Source organism: Macrobrachium rosenbergii, chromosome 51 (genome assembly GCF_040412425.1).
Source record: "Macrobrachium rosenbergii isolate ZJJX-2024 chromosome 51, ASM4041242v1, whole genome shotgun sequence".
Lineage (NCBI taxonomy): Eukaryota > Metazoa > Arthropoda > Malacostraca > Decapoda > Palaemonidae > Macrobrachium > Macrobrachium rosenbergii.
The window spans coordinates 24,169,734-24,191,683 of NC_089791.1; the positions used below are offsets into that span (position 1 = coordinate 24,169,734).

The following is a 21,950-nucleotide window of genomic DNA, read 5'->3' on the forward strand; positions in this document are numbered from 1 at the left end:
CTTAAGGCTATTATTGAGAGGAGATTTCTTTCTAAAATCCCCCAAGTTTTTTCTTAAAGATAACCTATGGTTAATGCTGTTTGTAAGCTTGCCTACCATGAAAAACAAGCTTATCGTTTATGGAGGAACAGTCAGTCAGACTTTTTGTAGTGTAATTTCACTGACCTTAGGAATTAGGCTCAGGTTGGCTGTACGAGAGCTGAGAGAGCGTATAATGAGGGTATGAAAAAGATCTTGCCCTCCAGTAGTGATGACTGTACGTGGTGGTCTGCCCTCAAGTCATCAACTCATTAGAGTTTATTCAAGCATGCCTCCCCTTGTAGGAACTGATGGATCTGTTGTATATTGCTGTAAACAGAAGGCAGTATACAATAGTATGTTGCCTTCCAATTTCTTGTACTCTACATTCTTCTAGTTTTTATCTCTCAACTCAGAACAAATCCTTGGGACAACCCCTGTTAGAGTAGAAATGTAACTTAGTGGGCTTGTTAAACTAATTTATAATTACAGTATTATAATTATGTTCTGGCAGTGCAGTTACCCAAGGTTTCATGCCTTTAACATTGATTATCTTGGTATTATTTTACTAACGTTTAACCAGACCGAGTCATTTCAAGACATCAATGTATTCCAAAGGCTTTGTTCTTAAATGAAACACCATGGGGTGTACTGCCTACACTATACCTTCTGTGCCACATTTCAGGCAGTGATAGAACTTCTTTACAGCCTCCTTCAGTTCCAGGTGCCTTACTTATGGTCTTTCACTTTTCATCCATCAGATTTCATTCCACCTGGCTGTCCGATTTTTTTTTATTTTGTCTTGCTTTGAATTACCCCCTGCATTATAAAAGTAAGTCTTTTGAGCCAGCTGAGTAAAGTTAATGGATATGACTTGGTGGTCTTGTTGAACAAATTAGAAAAATATAATTTTGAAGATACGGAAAGTTGAAGCATAAAAGTGAAAAGTTTGACAGAAACCCAAAGGAACAGCTGCCCAGCTCTCCAATAAGTGTCATACTTTATGTGGATAGTTTAGAGTCAGCAAATAAAGGCTTTTGTGGTACACTGGTTTGTGTGTATGGAACATTAAAATTGTTTTTGTTACTTCCACCAGAAAAGTTGTAAGGCAGTAGTTGTCGCCCTTATATATGTTTGTGTGTATGTGGATTAGCAGGATATCTTAAGAATAGGAGAAAAAAATTTGGTGAAACTTTGCAAACTTATCATGAGGCCTTCTCAAGAGTAAATTTTTTGGGTGGGAAAAAATCAGGTGAAAGTTGATTTATTACTATGGAAACCATCTCAGTTCACACTTGATATCTCTAAAGTTGGGCTTGAGAAGATAACCTAATGATAACATCTGCTAAGTTTCATGGAAATCCATTCTCCATTCTCTCATTCTTCAGCTATTGTACTAACATTCACACCAACACATTATTTCCAATATGAAACTAACCTATTCAAACACATTTATGCAGGATAGTGATGAATTAGTATTTTAGCTTTACCTTTAAATTTAGACAAATACTTAAATGTAGAAAATATAGTAAATCATGTTAATAATAGTACCTCTTAATATATACAGAGTCGCTCTTAGGCATATGGTATTCATATTGAACAATTTCCCAAATTGAAGGTAAAATTGATTACAACCATTAAAGATAATCACTACTCCAGATACTTTCCTTGTGTTAGCAATTATCAGAAAAAAAAAATCAGAAATGGTGCATGATTTTGCCTGTAGATGAAGCCAGTTATAATTTTTCTTATTTCATACAGACTGCATACTTTAATTTCTGGTAGTTGATTTTAGTAGTAACTACATAGTAAAAGTAACTTTGCAGATAGGTCAAAAGTTGATATCAGGTATATTTTTCCTTTCAAATTCGTTTATAAATTATGTAGACAAAATAGGTATCCCTGTGAGGCCTTATTATAGTTCTAATATTACTAATTTGCATTTATATTTCTGTTAATAATAATTCTTAATTAATAATCATATTGATGCCAGATATAGACAGAGACAGATTTATTGATGGTCTGCTGTCCCGAATAATAGTAATTTATTCAGTGTCAGTTCTATATTTAATGGCCAAGAATTCTTAAGATCTCTTAATGCTAATACACAATGGTACATAGAAAGTGGGCTCATTTTTAGAAATTGTTATTAATCATTGATAGTAATTTTCTAAGTAAAGTATATGCCAAAATATTGTAGATTGTGATATACTAAGACTTATTCTATAATATACTGAAAGTACAGCAAAATAAAAACCAATTAAAGGATGGGGGAAAATAGTTTGCATAGACAGGAGAAGAGAAGAGTAATACAACATATAAATTTTATTACAACAAATTACATACATCAAGGTTATACATGGGCAGTTAGAAAGGGGTGAAGTTGATAAATTATGGTAATAGCTGGGACAATGATAGACAGTGCTAGCTGGAAGGAAACTGATGAATTCTTTTACCATTCTATCATATTGCAAGCTTTTATGGTCCATAGTCAGTATCAGATGATGGTATTATCATATATTTTATATGTGAAGTGGCCTTAGTCATTGCTTGAGCGTTCCTGCTGCCATTGTACACATATTAAAGCAAGCATTGTGATGAGGAAGAAAACTAAATTTTCTTTATCTTAATGTAGTTCATCATTGTCCATGTTTTTATTGTACCACTTGTCCTCATTTACTCTAAATTTAAATAGTTGACAAGGTGTGGTAAATGCATGGTCTGGTGTTGACTGAAAACTTGACTCACAACTTTGTTCCAAATCCAGTTATACGAGCAGGCATTGTTTCCCTGACTGCTTTCCATCTTACTTGCAAGTGGTACTAGATGTTTATTGTTTTTCAGTAAATGTTATAATTTACTTGATTCTTTACCCAATACTTTTGGCTCCTCCTCTTTCAGTGGTGTTTCATCTCATTACATTGGCATAATGAGAGTAATTATCTGAAAAGAAAAGTAAAACATTATAATCGTTGGGATAAAAAAAATTATATTTTAAATTAGTACATTAATATGATACTGAATGTATAAGCTTAAATGTGCTTCTTACTACCATCCGTTCTACCCATTAGGGAATTGGGCAGTATGATGGAAGAGTAACGTTGTTGATATTAACCATGTATCTGTCATTCTCTGGACATTGCAGTCTACCTTAGTCCTTGCTTTTACATTATCATTATGTTTTTTCTTGTAAAAATCTGGCAGTGGTACCAACATGGTTGGGAAGGTTACTGTTCAAAAAGGCCTTACCCCTCAGCCTGGTCATAAGTCTAGGTCTGCATTCATATTGTAGATGCCTTTTTGACAGGCTTCTTTATTCTTGTTTGTCAGTTACTCATGGTATTTTGTAATTTCTATAATAACTGCAATGTTTTTATTTCGTACCGTCTTTCGTATCTATATTCTTTTACCTTTACTGCATGTGTTTACACAGACACTAATATAAGAATTTATGGGGGTTTCATCACTTCATACCCAGGTACATATTTAAGTGGCTTTGGTGAAGTTATGCTCTATGCTGCTTTGTTTTTTCAATAAAGCTGTATATTTATTCTTACTCCATTTTTTTGTAGGTACAGAAAGCTAGTGCACCACCAGCTGAGCCAGAGATGGATATGTTTGCAGAGGAAGATAAAGATGTGGACAAAAAGGGTAGTAAGGAAGAGAGTGAGACTAGCAAAGCAAGCGATGGAAAAAAGGCACCTACAAAACTAGGTAAAGTTATACACAGTATTTCATAGTTATAAATGAAACATGATGTTCATAACAGTCATATAAATGACTCCATTGCAGTCTGCAGCCAATCACCTCACTCTGTGAGTCTGCCAAGCGACAGCAGCCCTCTCAAGTTTGTTTCATTGGCTTTCTTGTCAAGTTCATTTCCATTTTAATTACAAATGTTTCAGCCTTTTCCTCTCCTACCTTTATCATGATACTGTGTTCACTCAGAGCTGATAACTGGGTGAATACAGAGCCTAGTATTTGTTGTTGGACACAAGCAGGTTAGGACTATGCGTTGAGCAGGAAGTACTTGGGTTACATGACAACAGTCACTGGCTGCCAAGTGAACATCTCCAGAAAGACAGTGGTAACTGTTAGCCATGGACTGAACATTTTTCAGGGGACAGATGAGGACCTAGACCAGGTGGGAGTCCAGGCAGAAACACCACTGGACAGAGAAGAAATGACAAGATCTATTATAAGCCTAACCCCACAAAGAAAGGCTGACAAAACATTTTTATGATGATGAACCAGGGAATAGTCATTAAGTCTTTTGTCAGTCTTTAATTACTTAATAAGAAATTTATATATTTTTTATTTTACATATAGTAACAGATTATTATCATCTTTAAAGGTTTATTTGGATTACATCAGCACCAATTAGGTTGCTATAAGAAAATTGCCTAATTTTTATTGTTACTTATATTTGAATGGATGAAAGATCCAAATGAATTATTTTAAACCCAAAATAATTCTGTACATTTTATGATTATCAGATATGATTAATAATGTGCACGTTGACTGAAAAATCTAAAGCTGCGTCCACACGATCGAGCTTTGTTCGACGAACTTTGTCCGGTGTGACGTCAGAAGCGGAGAAACAGCGAGCAAAGTCAGAAGTTTGCCCGCTTCTGACGTCACACCGGACAAAGTTCGTCGAACAAAGCTCAATCGTGTGGACGCAGCATAACAGTTGTTATAACACCTCTCTGGTTAATTCAGTTGGTCCTCAGATCTTACTTTTTAAGTCTATTATATTATCTAATAAAGTTGGAAGTAAACAAGAGTAGTATCCATTAGCTTATTAAGTTCACAAGCTGTTCATAAGTCATTCATAAAACAGACATATACACAATAGAGAGCTCAGTACAGCAAATAATTATGAAATTATTGAACTGTTAGCCTGAATGAGCAGATAACCAATATTTATGAGTCAATGCATTGGCAAAATTGCAGTGTAGGACAACCCTTATTGATTTTAAAGTTTTTATGGAACTTTATAATCAGCATTCAATTTCTTTGATATCAGTGAAATTTTTATTGTCCTTAGGTTTGTAAATTATTCTGAATTCACACTGGCTGCTTCTAGTGCAAGTAGTTTCCAAACATAAAAAATATGAAATTGAAATGAGAGGAGCTATAGATTAACCACTGGTTACTGTTGCAATAACTGTTGAGCAACCTTGATTCAAACATTTCTAGACTCTAGTCCCTGGTAAGTGAGTAGGGTAAAGAAGTAAAAATCTGAATACTTCTTGTCATAAGTATACAATTCAAGTTTTCAAGGTATTCTTAATTAAAAGTTTTACTTATAAATATTAGATTGTTGTTGTTACTTGCTAATTGTATAAATATTAGATTGTTGTTGTTACTTGCTAATTGTTCAGTGCTTACAATACTGATTTTAGTTTGCTAAATGGTACCTCTTATATAGTGTGAGAATTTACTGTAATTTTGTATTTTATGCTTTTATTAATTTGTTACCATATAGTGTATTTGTAAAGTATTAAGGAAGTTTGAAGCTTATATTATATTACTGTTGTGTAATGTTATATTACTTTTGAATTTCGGTGTATTTATTGTGTAATGTTATATTACTTTTGAATTTCAGTGTATTTATTGTATATGTATTACTAGGCTGGCATCCCCCTATATCTTGTACTATTGTTACTCACTGGAGGGTGTTGTTATTGAGGAAGAGGTTTTTATGCATGCTATTGATGTGTTCATGTCTCCGTCCAGCCTGTAGTTACCAGATTTTCTAGTCTGTTACAAGTCTACCTGTGAAGGTTTGACTATTGCTTCTTCTTTACCTGCACCTTCCTGGGTTCTTGCCTTTCTGTTTTTGATGGTTCATCTTTCACTGTCCATTCATCTGCACCTGCCTGAATTGCTACCCACTAAGCTCTGAAAGTTCAACTCCTGCTGTTTCCAGTTGCTACCTGCTAGTTTGTGATGGATCAGTTCTTGCTGCTCTTTACCTGTACCTGCACAGGCCATTGCCTGCTCACCCATGTAGGACCTAGTAGTTTACTTTGCTTGCTCAGTTGTTTGGCCATGTTCAAGTGATAAATTGGCTTGTTCTGTGATATTCCTGGGCATGGGTTTGTCTTCCTGTGACACGTGTCTGTGGGCAGCCTTTGCCTGCCCTCTTATATTAAATGGAGGATTTTCCATTTGTCCACTTATGCTCATGAAATGGATACCTTATCTCGTTCCACGTCAGCCTGAGCTTCTTATGCCTCCTCTCCTTTTTCATTTAGTCACCCAGACCATGGCTTGCTCCTTTTGTGCCTTTCATGCTAGCACAACTTCATATTCACAAGAGAGACTATTTTCTTGTGTTGTGATGAAGTTTTACCACAATTTATTGTTTTTATATTTTATAGATCCTTTGAAATTCAGCCTTGTGGCTTCCTGCTTCAACTTAACAGTTGGTCCAGTCCCATTCTTATGGTGCCCTGTCCTGTATGGAGATGTTCCTTTGGCAGTGGTGTATTTTTCCAGCATTGCCCACTCCTGTTTATGGGATTAAGCTTCCAGTAATAGCTGCTGCTCAGTTAATGATGATATCTTTTGGCTCCTTCAATACATTTAACCATTCTTGATACAGTGACCACACACACTTTGGTCATAGCCCCTCACCAGCATTCATGTTTAAGCTTCCAAGGTGACTGATCAGCTGTCTGATCCTTTCTTTACACACAAATGCTTTGGCAAAAGTGGCATTTCCTACTTTGGTGACCAAATATGCTGTAGCATTAGTTTCTGCTAAAGTAACTCCATTGTGATCGTGACTGTGCCTCCAGAGCGTTCTGGAACTGGTGGTCATCCTTGTTCCAGTGACTATCCCTGCTGCTCTGCCCACACTAAGGATCAAGTCTTCAAAGGCTTGCTTTAGTGACCAAACCTGCACTTGTGGTTGGGATAGAGCCTCCATATGACTGTTAAAAGATGTTAAAAAAGGATGTTCCTACTGTCTTGTAGCAACCAGTGGACTTTAGGATGCACAGTGGCAACACTGAGGCTTTACTAATTTCATAGGTAAGTGCTATAGAAGCATCAAATCAATTGTTTTGATAGTTGCCCATTTCAATCTCTCAAGTTTGAGCTAGTGGATTCAGAACAGTGTCCTTTGACTTAAGAGACCCCCCTTCACTTAGAAGTCTCCTAGTTTCATCTCTTGTACTTATTCTCGCCGGACCCACTGTCTTATGCTTGACCTGCTCTGGGACCGTGAGAGGGTAACTCTGACGGTGGAATGATTAACGGAGTTGCCTATTCTCTACGGTGAGGGGGACGCGCCAATGCTGCTCGCTCGTGATCTGCTCCACCTCCTCAAGTTGCTCCGTTTTGCCACTCTGCTGCTGTTATGGGATGAGATGCTCCTACTGCTGTTCCCTGACACTGATCTCTTGTTTCTTGATGTAGCAACGAGGAAAGACAGGATTCTGACAAAACCAATGATGGAGAGACCAAAGCAACTGAAGGGGAACGACACCTGGTCCTGCTCAGGTTTACTCAAGGCTTTGATATACCCAAGGGAGTACAGCAAAGCGTTTGTAGTAATTTATTCCAGAAATATGGAGTAACAAATCAACAAACACATGAGATAGATGTAGAAATTTTGAGACTGTGTCGGAGCTGTGGATGGAATAGGATGTATTGTAAGAATACAGAACTTATCTTCCTCCCAAGTTAATCTGACATATCCTGATTACTAAATACATTAACAGCCATCCAAGTATTTGCTTGATGCCTCACAGTTAAATGCTGTAACTGACAAGTGGTGAACAGTAACTGAAGTAAAGTGGGTTCTAAACAAAGGGTTCCCAGGTAAGTTGTGTACAGGTCTGATAACAGTAAAAGGTCCCTGCCAATAGAGAATTAACATTGTTCAGTGACTAGTCTTACAAAAGACTTATTTTTGCCCTATCTGTGAGGGTTGCCATCAAGAAGAGTCCTGTAACTAGCAAGGGATGAGCATTGCAAACTGATTAGAACTTGAAGCTGCCACGCTCCAGTCTGCAGCTCACCTACCCACTCGGTCTATCAAAGGTGCCCCTAACCATGGCTGGTATGTCTTTGACAACTTAAGTTACTGTAGGAAACTATCCATTATAAACAAAACTTCTTGGGCACCAACTCTTGATAGGTCAAGTAAGACTATATTTGATACTGGTGTCAGCATCCAACTCAAAGATGTAGTTATTTATGGAGGAACAGGCTCAGATTTTCCTAGCTGATGTAGAGACGACATTGATCCAGCAGGTTCTGGTTGCATTGCAGCTTTGTTGCTGTTACCTCTATTGCTTTGGTCTCTTTATCGTTGGTTCTGTCAGCATCCTGTCATCCCTCGTTGCTACATCAAGAGACAGAGATCATTGTCAGGGAACAGCGGTAGACGCATCTCATCCTGTAGCAGCAGCAGAATGGCAAGACAGAGCAACTCAAGGAGGTGGAGCAGATCACAAGCAAGCAACGTTGGCTTATCCCCTCACCGTAGAGGATAGGCAACTCCATTAGTCATTCCACTGGCAGAGTTACCCTGCCATGGTCCCAGAGCAGGTAAAGCAGAAGACATAGTGGGTCCAGCAAGAATAAGTACAAGTTGTCTCCCCCTTCCGGTCAGCAGTCCTCCAAGTACCAACTGTCAGGACAGTAGTGACGGGCAGGACCAGTCCACTCCACAGCATGTCCTGCGAGAGGTGCATCCCACAGACAGGAACAAGGACAGGCTCTAACAGCAGAGGGTCCAACAACTCAGTGCCCCAACCCTCCATCCAGCAGCTTGCTATACCTTCTCTGGAAGGGATGCCAGAGTGGAGGAAGCGAAGGACCCCCTTGATATAGATGGAGCTGATGGTCCCTCTCAGTTCAAAGTCCCTGAGGAGGAGAAAGGATTCACTGAATTTGTCAGATGGATCAGACAGCTCCTAGGCCTATCCAAACTACCTTCAGCAGAACGGGGAGACCCAAACTTGCTTTCTTACCTGGAAAAGGGGGTGGAGACACCTCTTCATAAATGGCAAAGTGGCCAAATCGGAGTCCATTCATGGGCAATTGAACTTGCAGAAGAGGTCTTCAAGGTAATACTGTACAGGATTCAACTCGAGTGCTGTGGAGGGTTCATCAATCTTTCAACAACACTGGAGGAGGAGACAGAATCAGTGGAAAACAATATTGAGAGGCAAAACACACAAATGAAACTTTTATCACGGCTATGCTCATCTGTGTAAAATGTGGACTGTGAGTCTAGTGATCATAGAGGACTGTAACGTGGTATTTATCTCATTAATGAATTTGTATAAAACCTTTTATCTCCAAGTCACTCATTGTAAGCAAAAATCAGTTTTTTTCTCTCCTTTGAAACATTTGGTCTTCCAGCTCACTAGCATGTACAGTATTCACTTTTTTATTTGTTTCTTTTTAAGATGCGATTATGTGGGAACTTCGATGGAAAAATGAGGATACAGAGGAGATATATGGACCATTCACAAATGAGAAGATGCTGCAGTGGCAAGACTCTGGCTATTTCGAGAAAGGAGCATATGTTAGGAAATCCAAACAAAATGGACAGTGGTATTCAACAAAGCGTATCGACTTCGAGCTTTATGCGTAGCAGTAGTGATCTCAACCCGGTTTTTCTATGATAAGATGCTGTCTATAATGTACTGAGGAAAATTGTGTTTTCCTTTCTTCTGCATTATTTATAATACTATTTATAGATTACTTATATTTTTGGAAGATTAAATACAAGTCTTTAAATTCACCAGTTCTCGGGTACTTCTAGCAGTGTCTGTTATTGTACAGTATTAAGTTAATTATATATTACAGTACTAAATTTTTTTTACATACTATATATTACAGTACTGATTTTTTTTTACGTACTTGTGGTCTTTTCTTAAAAATTATTGACACATATGCAATGAAGTCCAAGTGAAATTCTGTATGTCAGAGTGCATAACCACTATGGTGATACTCTTGTATAGGACAGTGGTTGTAGGAAGGTATGTCTCATGCAGCCATAACCTTAAGTAGGCTGTAAATCCAAGAGGTTGTGCCCTACACAAATGTGTTAGGAAATCTAAGTTAAAATGGATATAAAATTTTGTGGCCTGCATGTGGTCTTTGTTAGAGGAGCAATGCCTTAATTCTCTCTTAACCTATAAGGAATGGTTATTGTACTTGGATTTAATATTATTTTAATTCAGTGATAATAACTAACTTAGGCGTTGGTGGAAAAAAAAAATTAATGGAGATATAAGCAAAACATCTTGTTCGTTATTTACAAAAAAAAAAAAAAAAGTCACGTAGGTTACAAATTTCACCCATATTTTAGAATTCATAGAGGAGAGTTTTGCAGTATATAGTAAACTCAAGTGTAAAAGTAGTCATATAGTATGTAGTTAAAGGATTTCATGATACTAGTAAAGTTCAGTTGGTAAGAATAGATATGTTGCTTTCATCTCAGTTTATATTGGATCTTGACATTTAATGTAGATGGTAAGATTAAATAGATGTAGGATTTACAGTATAATGGCTGTAGATTATTTCAGATGTATGTTGATCATCATTAAATAAAATACCAGCTGTGTATTATTGTTTGTCATTAAATGGTGAAATGACAAAAGTAGGTTCCATTTTGGTACTGCTGAAATCTAAAAAATTTTAGCGACTAATGCTTGTTAGCATTGGTTAATATTTACCCTTTGAAAAGCACTGGAGTCTTCTCCATTTATGAATGCATGGACACTAAATGTTCAATCAGTGTGCTCTCCATGGTCTCATGTTCCATGTTCTATCAGTGTATTTTAAATTATATCTTCTGCAAGGTTAAATAATTGCTTGTAATTACTGTTGCAAGCAAAATCTGAAACATATCACTTTTTTAACAAAATACGGCAACTTAGGGAAGGTTTGTTATTGTGTATTCAGCTTAATTGTACAGTAACTTTTGGAGGACTGAAATATAAAGGGATGTGCCAAGCATACTCTTATAGGACCTAATTATTTTTCAGGGCTGTGAAAGATATTTTTTCTCTCTTCATGTAAGCCAAGTAGTGATACACTCAAGCATTGTTGGTTTCCAATGTATTGAAATACAATGTAGTATTTCCTGCAGCAAAAATGTTTGAGTCAAGAGTATCTTTTTATTATCTTTAGTAAATATTATTAAATTTATTTAATTAAAGATAAAACTACTACATACTGAGTGTTTTTACCATTAAACCATCCATTTCATTTATTGTAATTATCATAAATAGTATTAGGGTGTATCTTGGCCATGTGGTTTTTTAAAACCTCATGGCAGTTAAAAATTACACATTATTTGGTCTTAAAATAAAATGAAATTTTTTTGTTTCAATTAAAAATTATAAAATTTTGTCTGATATAAAACTAATGTAACATTTAATTAAAAAACCATACAAACCCATCACTTGGGTGTCCATTTTGCTTGTCAACTAATTTTCCCAGTAAAATGTGTGCATAGCAAATCCATTGTTGCCTGGCTGTTAGACCAGTCTCATTCTTTGTTAGAGCTCTGACAGCAAGACTGTGGGGTAGGGAGGAGGAAAATGCCTAAGTGATGGGTTTGTATGAAAATTTATTTAGATAACATTCATTTCACAAAAAACCTGTTGCTTATATTGCCTGGATCCCAACTGGGTAGAAGAAAGTTATCAAAGCCCTTGAGTCATGCAATCTGCATAGAGCTTGAAATGATAAAATTACAGTATTATTAAAACAGAGTATTACCCTAAACTCCAGAGTTCAGGAACCCTGAATATCAAAAATAATGGATGAGGTTGTAATCATTGCACTCAAATACAGTATGCATCATCTGCTACACCCCTCTTATGGACTGAGAATCCAAAGGATTAAGACATTCCCATTGAAAATACCTGTAAACTAAATACCATCTAAGCAACCTTAAAGATTAACCCTCTAACGCCGAGCCTCTATTTACAAAAGAGTCTGTCGTATGCCGGCGGCGTTCGGGAGTTAGCGCCGAAGCGGAAAAAAAGTTTTTAAAAATCATGGCACGCTTAGTTTTTAAAATTAAGAGTTCATTTTTGGCTCCTTTTTTTTTGTCATTGCCTGAAGTTTAGTATGCAACCATCAGAAATGAAAAAAATATTATCATATATAAATATTGAAATATATGACAGCGCAAAAAAAAATTTCATATATAATTGTATACAAATAGCGCTACAGCAAAAGCAGTTAAAGCTAACATTTTTTTTTGTATTGTACACTAAATTGCAATGATTTTGGTATAGAACAAATTGTAAAACGATCAAAGCAACACAGAAAATATTATCACAAAATGATGCATGAATTCGTAACGCGCGGACATAAAAAATAGTTTTTTTAAAAAATTCACCATAAATCGAAATATTGTGCTAGAGACTCCCGTTTGTTGCAAAATGAAGGTAATTGATTTAATATTACTAGACTGTAAGTGTTTTAGCTTACAATTGCAGTTTTCGACCATTTCGGTCGAGTTAAAGTTGACCGAAAGTAGAATTTGTTCTATTTATCGTGATTTATATGAAAATATTTCAAAACTGATAAAAGCTACAACCATGAGTTATTTTTTGTTGTATTCTACATGAAATTGTACACATTTTCATATATAAAACTTTATATAACGACTAATATAAAACGGTGCAAACATTACGACAGTGACGAAAAAATTTCTGAGATGTTCGGCAGAGTTACCGCGAGAACGTAAGGAAAAAGTTTTTTTCAAAAATTCACCATAAATCGAAATATTGTGCTAGAGACTTCCAGTTTGTTGCAAAATGAAGGTACATGATTGAATATTACTAGGTTGTAAGAGTTTTAGCTTACAATTGCGTTTTCGATCATTTTGGTTGAGTTAAAGTTGACCGAAGGTTGAAATTTTGGCACATTATGATTTATATGAAAATTTTTCAAAACTGATAAAAGATACAACCATGAGTTATTTTCTGTTGTATTCTACATGAAATTGTGCACATTTTCATATATAAAACTTTATGTAATGACTAATATAAAACGGTGCAAACATTACGACAAAGTGACGAAAGAATTTCCGAGATGTTGGCAGAGTTACGCGAGGGCGTAAGGAAAAAGGTTTTTTCAAAAAATTCACCATAAATCGAAATATTTTGCTAGAAACTTCCAGTTTGTTGCAAAATGATTGTACATGATTGAATATTACTAGAGTGTAAGAGTTTTAGCTTACAATTGCATTTTCGACCATTTCAGTCGAGTTAAAGTTGACCGAAGGTTGAAATTTTGGCACTTACGTTGATTTATATGGAAATATTTCAAAACTGATACAAGCTACAACCATGATTTATTTTCAGTTGTATTCTACATGAAATTGCGCACATTTCCATATATAAAACTTTATGTAACGACTAATATAAACTGGTGCAAACATTACGACAAGGTGTGAAAGAATTTCTGAGGGCGTTCGGCAGAGTTACGTGCGTGGGCGTAAAGGAAAAGTTTTTTCAAAAATTCACCATAAATCGAAATATTGTGCTAGAGACTTCCAATTTGTTGCAAAATGAAGGTACATGACTGAATAATACTAGAATGTAAGAGTTTTAGCTTACAATTGCGTTTTTCGACCATTTCGGTCGAGTTAAATTGACCAAAGGTTGAAATTTTGGCACTTATCGTGATTTATATGGAAAAATTTCAAAACTGATAGAAGCTATAACCATGAGTTATTTTCTGTTGTATTCTGCATGAAATTGCGCACATTTCCATATGTAAAACTTTATGTAACGACTAATATAAACCGGTGCAAACATTACGACAAAATGACCAAAGAATTTCTGAAATTTTCGGCCGAGTTACCGCGTGGACGTAAGGAAAAAGTTTTTTCAAAAATTCACCATAAATCGAAATATTGTGCTAGAGACTTCCAATTTGTTGCAAAATTAAGGTAAATGATTGAATATTACTAGAATGTAAGAGTTTTAGCTTACAATTGCGTTTTTCGACCATTTCGGTCGAGTCAAAGTTGACCGAAGGTTGAAATTTTTTGTAGTTGACGTACGGTATGTCCACTCGGCAACCAACAGACAATTTTAGTCGACGTATGATACATCCAGTCGGCATTTAAGGTTTAAGCTGATTAATCTTTGATCTACAAAAATTAGCATCTAGCTAGCTGACCTCTTAATTTGTGCTGCAGACAGAATGAGTCTGGATGTCCCTTCTAAAAGCCAACAGAATCCTTGGTGCAGATCGCTAACAAAGCCAACCTGGAGACAGAACAACTTCCTGGTAAAATAGATAAAGGTTCTAAATCAGATTTAAAAACAGCATTAATTGTGTGTTCTCACCTGTTTTTTTTCACTATTACATTACTATCAGTCCTGAAAATCACCTACCTTAGCTAACAGAACAAGTTCTGAACAGCTTCTTCACCTGGCCATGGGAGAGGAACAGTCTGTAGGTGTTGCTCTTGTCCCTGGTCCTCTGTAGGAAAAACATGATAGCCCTTGCATGGTATAGTTGAGGGCTCTCCTCAATATTAATGACATGAGATGGTGAAGTGTGCTACATATACTGTAATCTGTTTCATTTCATCTGTCCAACCTTGGATGAAGATGTGGCACATGCATATGGGTGGCAGGTGATTGGCTGACATTGTTTCCGATATTGTTGGCTTACTCTGATAAATATTAACCCCTAGTGGATGGATCCCCTCAATAGATGATCGAAAACAGGTTTTGGGTGGTGGAAGGATCCCCTCTGAGGAGGATTAATATTACGCACCATACGATTTGTCTGTATTGAGCGGGAAAGAGTTTCCCATACTTCAGTGATCCATAAATGAATTATGGCATCTAAAGAATTCAGTTCAGCTTGATCGTGGTCGTCTTGGGAGCTTTAGTATTGTTCTTGACTTGGAGGGTGAACATCTTGCTCCTCTCTCTCTGATATCTTTTTATTTATTTGCTCATAAATATATCCAGGGATTATTGTTAGTTTTAGTTCTTATCTTTTATATGATGTCAGTTATAGTAGTAAATTTTGCAAAGAAATATTAGAAAAAACATGTATAAATCCAAAAAAAGTTACTGCATTTCCTGATCTCAGTAAATTTACATAAATATTTTCCAAAAAATATGCTCAGAATTTGTTACTGATTTTAGTTCTTATCTGTTATGATATTGTGTGAGTTGTAATTATAATTTTACAAAAAACAAATTATTAGAAAAACATGTATAACTTGGTAAAATTTAAGAGTGTTTTGTAAAAGAGGCTCCACTTAGGGTTGTAAATAGTCACCTTCAACTTCCAGTGGAAGGTGGGAAAAATCTTTTAGAATTTTCTTCTTACAACATGTGCATTTGCATATCTCCCTTTTTCCAATGATGTTTTTTTCTTAAACTGGCTAACCTTGAAGTTTGCCTGGTCTGAGGGTGTGCATTATATATAATTAGCCTGTCCCTTAAGGATTAAACATTTGTTCAGTAACATATTTGAATGTTTACATTTACAAAAAACCCTTACCCCTTCTTATATAAATCATAAACATGCTGATTTGTATCAATAACATGCCAACAAACAGGAAAGATGAGCTTGTGTCAAACGGTCATCTCAGATCAAACACAAACAAACATTGAGCTTCCAACAATTATGATTTTTATCTTGTAAGCAAAGGTACACGTGAGCACAGACTACACAGACCTCTACATATGTACTCTCAAACTATTCAAATCATGATACATTCCTATTCAAACTTTCATCCATGTACAGTTTCATTGCATGCATATAAAACATAACTTGATTCCGATATCAAAGTAATATCTACGTCCATAAACTGAAAAATAACCTTTACTATTGTGTACCGCTATAACATGAAGCACGGACTAATGAAGCTAGGCCTATGCTACTGATCTGCCAGATATTTTATTTTACTGGCTATCTTTTAAGCACACATTCATTCCATTTCAATCAAAATAACTTTTTATAACTTTTTATTTATTCATTCTGTCCAAGTGTTGTTTTAAGGCCCAACAATGAAAAAATATATATATGTATGTCTATAAGGATGACTGGAACTTAGTGGGATTTCAAACTTTTGTTTTTGATAAGTTATTCAACAAAATAGTCTCGAAATTGCCCTGTCACTGAGCTCTTAAAATGATTTGTAACTCAAGAAAAAATTATATAAATATGCAAAGCATTCTGAATATACATTGCCATCAAACCATGATTTAACTGGTAGACAGAATATAGAATTTAGGCCAAAGGCCAAAAGCTGGTACCTGTGAGGTCATTCAGCACTGAAATGGAAATTGACAGTAAAAAGAACTGAAAGGTGTAATATGAGGAAAACCTCGCAGCTTCACTATGAATCAGTTGTTAGGAGAGGGTGGAAAGTAAGATGGAAGAAAGAATGAATGAGTTTGCAGCTAGGGGCCAAAGGGATGCTGCAAAGAACCTTAAGTAATGCATGAGATGCACTGATGGAACCAACCCCCCCCCTGCCATACAGGGTTGTATTAACTATAAATTCCCCACCTTTCAGCCAATACGGCAGTGGCTGTCTCATTCACCTCCCAGGCAGCCTCATAGACAGTAATTTGTGAATATTTCTGTGAAAAAAATACAGCGAATAGGCGAATTTTCTGCAAATAATGTGTATAAAGTATATGTTTCATACAGAAATAAGCAAGTTGCGAACAGGTAAGTTCGCGAATAGGCAGGGGTCGACTGTATATCACAGTTTTGAATGATAACCTAGTCGTAATTTACAAGCAAGAAATTATTAAAATACCCTCTATTCACACCCACATAACAGATGTCTTTATTTACCTACGGGATAAAAAATCATTATTTCAACCCCATCGTTTGACTGCATTTGACCTGAGTGGACTGTTTGTTACAAGCTTGCCATTCGTGTGCTTGTAGTTAAATTATCAATAAAATTGGCATGTTTATGATCTAAATAAGGTGTGAGGGTTCTTTGCATATACTGTACTGTATAACCATTCAGATGTACTACTGAAGAAACAGTTTGCATCGCTAACACAGTAAACCTACAAAATCAGAAATATTGATTTCAGCCAATCGAGAGCTAGCTATGGGTATTGCCAAATCTACCTAAAACCTACGCTGGTGAGTGAACAGAATGAAAGAGACTAAAGTCATTGCTACTAGTCATTTGGGTCTAGCATGTATGATATATCTAGGCACCGCATGAATCACATTAATCTATCTTGAAGATCAAACTGCCATAAAAGCTTCTTGAAATGATTCATATAGAAGCTTTGCAAGCCTTATAGTGCAGCAGATTGCTGTAAAAATCGTTCAGATAGTGAAACAAGCATGAAATTTGGCACAAACATTCCTAAGACTACGCTCTCTTAGAAAAGGGCACTGTACCACCTGAAAATCAAGATGGCGGCTATTTTCAAAATGAGCCGCCATCTATAAACTTCACTGGTTTGGGAGCATCTATTGGATGGAATATGCCAGTTTTTTAAACCTCGACTTTTAGGTTATAAAAATGTTCCATACCACACATTTTATTGAAAACCCTTACTAAATGAATTGTAACCAAGATGGCGTACAAAATGGTTGCCATAAAAGTTTTTTTTTCTATCACAGCGTCTTGTAAACCAGGAACCAACTGTTTTTTATTTAATGGGTATATTCATGTGATCAGACAGTTTAACTAATATGCTATTTTCAACTGAAATAGTAATGGTATGGTCACATACAACATTGTGTCTAAGACTGTAACCATAATGGTGAAAAGAGAAATACAGGACTAAAGCGCAACCAATCTATGTATAGGTCTCTCAACCTACACCTTTGAAAAATTCGAGGATAAGAAGGTAGGCATAGCATGACACGTTGGATGCTCAAGCTGAATTATCTACTGAAGAGAGGGCAATGTTATCTAGACTTCACATTTGCAAGTGCACAGAGCTGTGCAGGGAAGGCCCAATCTTGTAGCACTTGCACCTTTCCGACAGCCTGCTTTGCATCCACATTTGGTAAGCTGTTGGCAACTCTTGGCTAAGGGCGAGTTGGTTGTCAGAAGGACTTGCCATGCTTCACCAGACTTTTGCCATCCCCACTCAGCAGGGTTCTCTGGCTGTGGCTGACACTGGGTGGCCTGCCCCACACAACCAGCCTGGTACGCAGCACGCTTGGTGTGTTGGAGGAGAGCTCCCCTGGTTGGTGGCATGGCCTCATATGCCCTTTGTTTTCTGGCAAACATATCAAGTCTAGCCTCATCCACAGTGCCAGCAGTGCTGGATCTTTCATACATAAGTATGACAAACCTCTCCAGGACCTTCAGGTCACTCTCTTCCCACTCTGAGAGGGTAGTGACTCAGTTTGGAGAACACAGTGGAGGCCTCTGGAAAGATGTTCCATGTCTGCCAGGCGGTCTTCTTGCCCTTGCTCCGAAGGCTGACACTGTATCACAGCCTGTGAAGCATGGAAGAAGAGCATGCCATTCACCTTCTCCTGGCCCAGAGAGTTGCACAGGTCATGCACAGCAATCCAGCGCAGGCTCTGGCCTTGGCCAAATGCCACCCATAGCTTCTCTAGCCCTAGATTGTGGAGAGTGGAGAAAGCACTGACTGCAACGACAAGAACATCTGTGTCATTTGCTTTAACCGTGATGGTCTTGGCTCCATGTTCTGTGGCATATTTGGCATGGAGAAAGATGCGGTGTCAGCTTCCTCATGAGAGCACTTTTCCAGTCCCTGAAGACTAGCCTCATGAGTGCTGAGGACAGCAGACCCTTTCGTGGCAATGACAACATTTGTGGCAGACATCTGGGCAACTTTGTCTGCCAGGAACTGAACAACTCTGTCTTGTTGGCATCGTGTCTTAGGAAATTGCGCCAGTTGGATGGAATTGTGTTCTTGTCTGTCACCTTGCGCCTTCCTCCTTGACCACGTTGGAGCCTGGTCTCAGCTTTGAGGCTGGATGTATTGTATACATCAAATACAAGATGTGATGATGTGTACTTGCTGCTATAGGATTGTATCACAGGCAGAAGTCGCAAAGTGCATAGCCCTCAAAGGTCTTTCCTTTCTTTGGTGGCAAGGCATGGACCAAAGCTGATCCATCTACAATGAGGACATCAGTCTTTGGTTCTTTGTCTTCTAGTGTAACATGACTCTCCAGGACCGAGGTCAGCTGAGACTTCTGACATGTGTACAGCCTACCACCCTCACTAAGGGAAGCTGGGAATGTTTGATTCTCGTGCTGGAAGAATTCCTGCAGATCACATTCACGGCTCTGACAGGATATAAATAGCTTTGAGAAAAGCTGGCAATCCTCCTTCAAGTTTCTGCTTTGACTGTTCTACAGGAGCAGCTTCTTGCCTGAAGAAGTCAGTTCTGTTCTTCTTTATCGGCTCATAGAAGGAGACTGCATTGTTTGCCAAAGAGTCTGAAAACTTCTGAAATTTAGTGCGACCTCTGTCAAGGTGTGTCTGTAGAAGTTCTGCTCAGCTGGGGTGGGCAATGTCTTTGTTGTCAATGGAATACAGATCTGGCTCTCTTCCTGAAAAGGACTTCCCAAGTGTTGCAAAGCCAATGACAGCTTGCTGACTCTCTCAGAATGTCTTCTGCGCATGGTGTTTGTTCATGGTGTGTTGTCTGCTCATTAGACTCCTTACTTTGAACCTCTGTTTCGTATGCAGACACCAAGCGGATGATCTCTGGGCCAGCCACCATCCATCTTCTGAGTGCTGACGGATCTTCAGTCAGCCCAATGGTTCCGCCATCAGCCTTTATAAAGGCATTGGTCTGCTCATGAGCTTGGTCAAGAGCCATTGCTGAGAACTGGCTATGACTGGTCTTGTGCACAACAAAGTTGCCAGCCTTGAACTCCTTGTGCAACTCTGGGTGTGAACTCTCTAGGGTAAGCATGTCCCTGAGGTGAATAGGCAGCCAACGAGCATAGTTTGTATTATTGTTGGAAAGAAGTAGGGTATCAGCTCATGCAATGCCTACAGCGTAGAGGACAAAATTGGCCTCACGGAAGGACCTGATCAGTAGGAATATCACAAGTTCCATAGACAACACCATGTGCCAGAAGTGGAACTGTGGACTCTGCTGTCTTGAAGGTCACACCACTCCTCAAACTCTAATGCCTGCTCATTGTTGTTTGCTTTCTCAGCACAGTAGTCAGTGTATGCTGTCCTCAGGAGTTTGTACAAACTAGAGGCTGTAACCTGGTGCATCTGCCGTGTCCTGGTTACACTTGCAGCTGACAGGAAGGCTCTGCAGTTCCAGATGAAGCAACTCCTGCCTCCACCAGAGCTCCTGTCCAACCACTGCCATGAAGAAGAGTACCAAGCTGGTCTGGGGCTGTTAGAAAGCATTTGGGACACTAAACTAAACTATACTACAACTACTAGTCTAAGACTACAGGATTAGTAAAGCTGGATTAGCTGGCACTGAACCCCATGCTGAGTTACACAGCAGTGATGTCACCAGTGTGCCCTGGTTGTGTGCAGACATACACTCTTTTACATTTATTAATTTTCCTTCAAAATTGATGAGTTATTCGAAAGAGATGGCCTCATTAGGATCTAAAACCACAGAAACCAAGATCCATGCTTAAAACGATAATTGTTGAACGGGCATTATTTCTCATTATAATTATTGTTTCTACCTTTTCTTGGCAGCCATATAGCCCCCACATAATATTCACAAGAAATAGTATGGAAGAGCTTTACCATATTGCTAGAAGCAAATACATGCCATTCAAGTGAAAAATTAGCCAAAATCTGTCGATACTGGCCGCCATCTTGGAATTTGGCCGCCATATTAAATTTTTGCGTGGCCAGCGCCCTTTTCTGATAGAGGGAACTTTAAAGAGCACTTGTGCAAATTTCATGCTTGTTTCACTATCTGAACGATTCTTATGAAATATGCAATTATCTGCTGCACTATTAAGGACAACTGGATGAGTCTCTGTAACTCCACTGGAGGGCCCACATTAAGCTCATGAAGTTCAAAAATTTTTGAGGAAAGATTTATACTATTGCCTCTTAGCAGAGGGAGACACCCTCTTGGTGCTGATGTAGAGAGACTAATAGTATAAATGAGTAGACCTTAACAACCCCTCTTCCACTACACCAACTATTGAATTGGTTCCATACGGCCAGAAATCCCAAAATACCTCGCCAAGGCTGCTTCCTTTAACAATACTCTACCTCAGAGGCCTTTCTGGATAACTCTGGCTGTAAAGATGGAGGCTGAAGTACAACTTCTTGTGATGTTTCTTCCAGGTTGGAACACTCCTAGAATTTTTCCCACCACGTAAAGTAGATCCATAAACCACTCCTGGTGTGGCTAAAGAGACCTATCATAATCATCCTCGTGTTGTTGAAGGTATAGAGTTCTCCAATACCTGCTTGGAGAGGCCAAGCTCAGGAAAGGCATAGACATCAAGATCGTCCCAAGGATGTAACATTGTCCTATCCTACAGTCAGCTGGATTTAGCTAAGCTGCACAGTACAACAGCAGCTTGTGGCAAACAGGTCTAACAAGCAAACCTCACAGAAAGCAAACAGCCCTGCAGATAGTGGAGTTTTGAGACTACTCTGAAGGTGGAACCTGACTTCTGCCAATATCATCTGCTATCCTTTGTGCCTTCCAGTGATAAACCTTGGCAATATGCAAGATGATGGTCTTGGATTGAGAGCCACCCTGACTGCATAAGTATGTCACCATCGTCAGTTTGTTAGTGATCACACCTACTGCTCTTCCAACCAAGTACTACCGGAATGCTGGGAGGCCTAACAAGATGACCTAACAAGCTGACCTTCAACTTGAAACTGACATGCAGCCCTCAATTCTGCAACATCTAAGATTAAAATGCTTATTGATCTGGTAAAGGTTTGCATTCCTAATAAGATCCAAGGAATCCATAAA

The 21,950-nt window shown here is 37.9% G+C and overlaps 1 protein-coding gene and 2 long non-coding RNA genes across 5 annotated transcripts in view; 1 reads left to right on the forward strand and 2 right to left on the reverse strand.

Annotated features, from left to right (window-relative positions):
• Window positions 1-11,225, forward strand: part of holn1 (CD2 antigen cytoplasmic tail-binding protein 2 homolog holn1) — a 46,688-nt gene extending 35,463 nt beyond the window's left edge. For all 3 annotated transcript variants that reach the window (XM_067095096.1, XM_067095097.1, XM_067095094.1), the window contains exons 6-7: window positions 3,591-3,732; window positions 9,453-11,225. In XM_067095096.1, coding sequence (XP_066951197.1) covers window positions 3,591-3,732; window positions 9,453-9,640 — 330 coding nt within the window. In that variant the 3' untranslated portion in view covers window positions 9,641-11,225. The remainder of the gene's footprint in view (window positions 1-3,590; window positions 3,733-9,452) is intronic.
• LOC136833223 (uncharacterized) lies at window positions 1,862-17,315 on the reverse strand. Its single transcript, XR_010851381.1, has 3 exons — window positions 14,418-17,315; window positions 14,200-14,307; window positions 1,862-2,961 (listed from the first exon to the last, which is right to left on the reverse strand). It is a non-coding gene; the product is annotated as an uncharacterized lncRNA (long non-coding RNA).
• Window positions 8,334-12,043, reverse strand: LOC136833224 (uncharacterized). Its single transcript, XR_010851382.1, has 3 exons — window positions 11,658-12,043; window positions 9,012-9,167; window positions 8,334-8,904 (listed from the first exon to the last, which is right to left on the reverse strand). It is a non-coding gene; the product is annotated as an uncharacterized lncRNA (long non-coding RNA).
• Window positions 17,316-21,950: the final 4,635 nt, after the last annotated feature.